General features: G+C 40.9%; 1 protein-coding gene and 1 non-coding gene across 2 annotated transcripts; one reads left to right on the top strand and one right to left on the bottom strand.

The window, feature by feature from the left end:
* The first annotated feature begins 1,887 nt into the window (after positions 1-1,887).
* LOC135152753 (uncharacterized) lies at positions 1,888-6,131 on the top strand. The gene is made up of 4 exons (XM_064093842.1): positions 1,888-2,056; positions 2,465-2,655; positions 3,085-4,103; positions 5,732-6,131. The coding sequence occupies exons 1-4, from the start codon at positions 1,888-1,890 to the stop codon at positions 6,129-6,131; spliced, it is 1,779 nt and encodes a 592-aa protein (XP_063949912.1).
* LOC135146836 (small nucleolar RNA R71) lies at positions 2,287-2,393 on the bottom strand. Its single transcript, XR_010283933.1, has one exon. It is a non-coding gene; the product is annotated as a small nucleolar RNA R71 (small nucleolar RNA).
* Positions 6,132-6,555: the final 424 nt, after the last annotated feature.

The following is a 6,555-nucleotide window of genomic DNA, read 5'->3' as shown; positions in this document are numbered from 1 at the left end:
TGATCGAGTTCTTTCTACATCATAATCATATCAGGTACCTCCGCTCCTCTCCACCGAACCTTTCGGAAATAAACTCGCGGAAATTATGAATGTAGCTTGCGGGAATAGGGAGCTAAAACTCGGCTATTTCAGAATAGCGGGCTTCATCACAGGTTATGACAAACTTTTCAGGCGCCTCTCTGTTGGAGTGAGAGACTTTTTTTTTCTCAATCTTAATGAGAAACCAAGAGCTTCGTGATAAGTGGATTTCATATCCACTTGGAATGCCTTCATTTAGACTTAAATTGATGATTTGGCCTCAAGTATGTGGTGTTTTTGATGTGTTTCTTGTGGTGTTGTGTAGGGTTCCTAGAAGGAGGTTAAAGGATGGATTCGAGGTCAAAGGATGGAGAAAACGGTGTAGGAATCAAGCGAGTGAGGAGGGAGAAAAAGGCAAAGCAATTTCAGAATTTCTCGATCCTGCCCAAATGGGGTTCCCACCCCACTTACGGGGTCTCCACCCCATTCTGAAGAAGAAAAGCCAGCCCAAATGGGGTCTCCACCCCACTGATGGGGTCTCCACCCCACTTCAATAGAAAAGGGTCTGCCCAGACGGGGTCTCCACCCCATTGATGGGGTCTCCACCCCACTGACGGGGTCTCCACCCCACTATGACGGGAGAAAAAGGCCAAATTGCCTATTCTTGATCCGTTTGAAGGCCCAATCGCTGTGGGACTTAAATCAAAACTCATGGGAGAAGTAAAATAACCTAAAAACATTTAGAGAGCACGTGACGGCTACGAAGAAGATCTAGTTTCATAATTTCATCTTTGTAATTCTTCGAAGTAGGCGTAATTGTGGATGCTTGTTTGGATTTGTTTCATAATTCTTACTCTAGTACTTTCGTATTTGTTTTAGACATCTAGTATAATATTTACATTCGAACCCATGATGATGAGTAGTTCGATTATGAACTAATCGTTGTCATGGGGTTTTAGCGGATTTATCGATGGATTTCACTAATTAAATTGTCTTATTCATATGTGATGGTTTGATTTCCTCGTATTGGTTGTGCTTATTCTTCTTGGATGCGTAGCTAACATCTTAGATTGTTTGTTAATCTTTATTGAAGCGACATTGGATATATAGATTTAGAACTTGCCATGCGAGCATAGGTTTTGTGTTCGATAACATGACTTGTGATGTGATTTTACCCATCTTGCACGCCCTATGTAATCTTGATAGATAACTTGATCTTCAACATTATATTTTCAAATTCTATAGACATATAGGGTCTAAGCATAATTGGTGTCTGTTTACCTTCTATCTTAATTGTGGATGTGTAACAGTATGGTGCACGTATAACGATAGTTAGCGTGTATCAGTATCGTGTTATCTGATTAGTTATCAACCATTACAATCGAATATAGGCATAATTCTGAATGAAGTTGTTAATGAAGCTAGAACTCCATGTTTTATTCTCATTAGTAATTTGATTTTAATTCTCTTAGTTATAATTCGACTTGATTTAGTTAACTTAGATAAAACCAACCAAATTGTTATTTGTCCGAGCATTGAATAATAGCCATACATTGGTGCATAAGTGCATATTCTTGAATACACTAGTCTCTGTGGGAACAAACTTAATTTTATTCTATATTACTTGTGACCACGTACGCTTGCGTGATTTTGTGCGAACAAGTTTTTGGCGCCGCTGCCGGGGACTCGGTGTTATGTTTTAGTTTATATGCTTGTCATCAGTGGTCGTTAAAGTTCAGTGACTTGGATTCTTTTCTAACTTTTATTTCGTTTGTGTGTGTTTCAGGTACTTGAGTGACGTGTATGCGAACACGTTCTCAGGCCCGTAAAGAAGCATAGGCAAAAGCAGAAACGAAACTGAATACTACAATGGGAGATCGACCACCAGTTGCGAATGATACTAAGGCTCTTAAGGCTTTCTATGAGCCTAAAATCAATGATATTCAGTCGAGCATTGTCAGGCCAGCGATCGAGGCCAACACTTTTGAGATCAAACCGAGCACTATTCAGATGGTTCAGAACTCAGTGCATTTTGGGGGTTCTCCGACAGAGGACCCTAATATGCATATTCGGGATTTCATTGAGATCTGCGACACTTTCAAGTTCAATGGTGTTACTGAAGAAGCCATCAAATTGAGGCTATTCCCATTTTCTCTGAGGGATAAAGCTAAGGGATGGTTGCATTCTCTTCCTGCAGGATCTATTAAGACATGGGAGGATCTGGCTCAGAAATTTCTTACTAAGTTCTTCCCTATGGCCAAAACAGCTGCAATGAGGAATGCTATCACTCAATTCTCTCAGCTATCTGGTGAAACTTTATGTGAAGCATGGGAACGCTACAAGGAGATGCTGTGAAAGTGCCCACATCATGGGATGCCTGATTGGATGGTGATTAATTGCTTCTATAATGGCTTGGGACCTCAATCGAGACCAATGCTTGATGCAGCATCAGGTGGAGCTCTATTGACTAAGAGCTATGATGAGGCTTATGAGTTGATCGAGATGATGGCTGCAAATGAATATCAGAATCCTACTCAGCGTCTTCATCAGGGCAAAGCAGCAGGGATTCTCGATGTTGATGCTACTACAGCCTTGACTGCTCAGCTTAAGGCTCTTACTATGAAGGTGGATTCTTTGGCAAATCTGGGAAATCAGTAGCCACTTTCAGTTTGCGAGCTTTGTGCGGGTACACATTCCATTGATCAGTGTGCCATATCTAGCGAGTCAGCTCAGTTTGTGAGCAATTTTCAGCGGTCTCAACAGCCAGCTCCTGCCACTTATCATCCCAATAATCGGAACCATCCGAATTTCAACTGGAGCAACAATCAGAACTTCATGCCACAACAGTAGCAACAGTTTCAGCAGCAAGGAGCTAGACCTTTCAACCCTTCTGGTTTTCAACAATAGTTTGCACCGAAACAGCAATTCCATCCACCTAGATTCCAACAACAAAATCATGGGGTGGCTGGACAGTCTTCCAACGAAAGATCTGAATGGGAAGAGATGAAATTAATGATTAAAAGCCAAGCGGTGTCAATCAAGACTTTGGAGAACCAGATTGGGCAGATTGCTAACGCGTTGATAAACAGACCACAAGGAACTCTTCCTAGTGATACCGAGGCCAATCCGGGTAAGAGGGAAGTGAAAGAACAGGTGCAGGCAGTCACCTTGAGATCCGGAAAGGTTACGAAGGATAAAGACTCAGCAACAGAGCAAAGCAAGGAGGAGAGCGATCCACAGGTTGAAACACCCGTACTCTCACCTAAGTCTGATAGTGAAAAAACTGTTTTTGATGCTGACAAGAATGAAATCAACGAGGAAGCAAGCAAGAAATCAGCCGAGAAGTCTAGTCCGAAAGCTGATATTGGGGTCAAGCAAGTATATCCACCTCCCCCTTTTCCGAAGGGACTTCAGAAGCATAAGCTCGACAAACAATTCGCTAAATTTCTAGAGGTTTTCAAGAAATTACATATCAACATACCTTTTGTGGAGGCTCTAGAACAAATGCCGAGTTATGCTAAATTTATGAAAGGTATTCTATCTCGTAAGCTGAAGCTTGAGGACTTGGAGACCGTTGCTCTAACGGAAGAGTGCAGTGCGGTGCTACAGCAGAAATTACCTCCGAAACTCAAGGATCCGGGGAGTTTCACAATACCGTGTACCATTGGACCATTGTCATTCGACAAGTGTTTATGTGACTTGGGAGCTAGCATTAATCTGATGCCATTATCTGTCTTCAAGAAACTTGGTTTGCCAGAGCCGAAACCTACAAACATGTACTTACAACTAGCTGATCGGTCCATCACATACTCGAGAGGTATAGTGGAAGATGTCTTGGTTAAGGTGGATAAGCTCATCTTCCCTGCGAATTTTGTCTTCCTAGACTTTGAGGAGGATAAGAAGATTCCCATTATCTTGGGAAGGCCATTCTTAGCTACTGGCCAAACTTTGATCGATGTGCAAAAAGGAGAGCTTACTATGAGAGTTCAAGATCAAAGTGTCACTTTTAAAGTTTTCAACGCAATGAAATTTCCAACCGACGAAGAAGAATGCTTTAAGGTGGAGCCACTAGAAGCTGTTGAAAAGTTTGAGATGGTGCAAAAGCCAAGGCCATGTACCTTAGAGAGCGTCTTAACAGGGGATTCTGATTTCGAAGATGAAGGAGTAGAAGAGCTTAGAAATTTTCAGGAGCATCTTAACCCATCTATTGAAGAAGCTCCTATAATCGAACTCAAACTACCACCGGATCTCTTAAGTGATGTGCAGTTAGGAAGGTTGTCACGGCGCATAGATGACATGCATGACATTCACTGCCGTTTTGCAAAGGATTTGACTCAAGCTCTTGGGAGTGCTTTTCGAGCCATTGGTGTTGAGGTTGATTGGCCAGTGTTTGGAGATGGCATGGTATATTCACCACCTGATCCTCCACCCGAGGAGGGTGATCCTCCCGACTTCTAGGTACATTCGATCCTTTTTATCACCTTCAATGAGGACATTGAATATTTTAATTTCGGGGGTGGTAATCTAAGGACTAGTAGTAGTGTGTGTTCATATAGGTTGCATGATGCATATAGCTAGCATATTATCTCATTTAGTTACATATTAGTACGTGTTTTTTTTAGTTACATATTAGCATATTACTACGTGTTTTTTTTATATATATGCTTGTGTTTAGTATGTGTTAGTAGTTTCATATAGTTGCATTTCTTGGCTAGTAGTCTTTATCATATGTGATGCCTTGTTACTTGGAAGCTGCTTGTGTGGAAATTGTAATTACACTTATGCTTTAGAGATAAGACTTAGACTAACTTATTTTTTGAGTCCTCGCGTTAAGTCGGGCGTAGAGTTTGGATTATTCTCTTTTTGAACTCAGAGTTTGTAAATCTTAAGTTTAGGGGAGTTAAGGGATGAATATGCCTTTCTAAAAAAGAAAGAAAAAAAAAGAGACAAAAAAAGAATAAAAATTATCAGGTACTCCTTAGAGATCAATGGGTAAAATGCAATGTCATGTGAAAGGGACAATCCATGTACTTGTGCTGGTATTAAGTGCAAATGTATTAGAATAAGCATTTTCTTGGTGACTTTTCACAACCCTTTATTACTGGAGAATTACTTGATTAAAAAAAAGAAAAAAAAAAGAGATAAGCGAAGTCGAACGAAGGTCGTGACTCACTTACACTGAGAAGCAGCCTAACCTTAGACTTAGCAAGAAAAAGAAAAAAAAATAGAAAAAAATAGGAAAGGCATAGGAATTCTTTAGTGACTCTAAATTGTAGTTGACTCTTTAGTAAAGAAGTGTTTAAGCCTGATTCTGATTAACGACTCATAGTGAGGACTCTGTTGAAGTTTGATAGTCTTTGTTTTGTTTCACTAGAGAGCATGCTAGCACACACGATGCACTTCACGCTTGTAGTGGAAGAGAACATGGCTAATATGTGATAGAGATGAATGCCGATAATGTTGCATATTCTGAGGATTCTATGTTAACAAGGATTACACTTCATGATTCGAGTAAACGTAAGCATATAGTTGCATTCATGCATTGCATTAGTAGTTTGTTTGTGTGTCTATGCTTGAGGACAATCATCGGTTTAAGTTTGGGGTGTGATAAGTGGATTTCATATCCACTTGGAATGCCTTCGCTTCGACTTAAATTGATGATTTGGCCTCAAGTATGTGGAGTTTTTGATGTGTTTCTTGTGGTGTTGTGTAGGGTTCCTAGAAGGAGGTTAAAGGATGGATTCGAGGTCAAAGGATGGAGAAAACGGTGTAAGAATCAAGCGAGTGAGGAGGGAGAAAAAGGCAAAGCAATTTCAGAATTTCTCGATCCTGCCCAAATGGGGTCTCCACCCCACTTACGGGGTCTCCACCCCATTCTGAAGAAGAAAAGCCTGCCCAAATGGGGTCTCCACCCCACTGATGGGGTCTCCACCCCACTTCAACAGAAAAAGGGTCTGCCCAGACGGGGTCTCCACCCCACTGATGGGGTCTCCACCCCACTGACGGGGTCTCCACCCCACTCTGACGGGAGAAAAAGCCCAAATTGCCTATTCTTGATCCGTTTGAAGGCCCGATCGCTGTGGGACTTAAATCAAAGCTCAAGGGCGAAGTAAAATAACCTAAAAACATTCAGAGAGCACGTGACGGCTACGAAGAAGATCTAGTTTCATAATTTCATCTTTGTAATTCTTCGAAGTAGGCGTAATTGTGGATGCTTGTTTGGATTTGTTTCATAACTCTTACTCTAGTACTTTCGTATTTGTTTTAGAAATCTAGTATAATGTTTACATTCGAACCCATGATGATGAGTAGTTCGATTATGAACTAATCGTTGTCATGGGGTTTTAGCAGATTTATCGATGGATTTCAGTAATTAAATTGTCTTATTCATATGTGATGGTTTGATTTCTCCGTATTGGTTGTGCTTATTCGTCTTGGATGCGTAGCTAACATTTTAGATTGTTTGTTAATCTTTATTGAAGCGACAATGGATATATAGATTTAGAACTTGCCATGCGAGCATAGGTTTTGTGTTTG

Source organism: Daucus carota, chromosome 5 (genome assembly GCF_001625215.2).
Source record: "Daucus carota subsp. sativus chromosome 5, DH1 v3.0, whole genome shotgun sequence".
Lineage (NCBI taxonomy): Eukaryota > Viridiplantae > Streptophyta > Magnoliopsida > Apiales > Apiaceae > Daucus > Daucus carota.
This window is presented reverse-complemented; position numbering and strand designations above follow the sequence as displayed.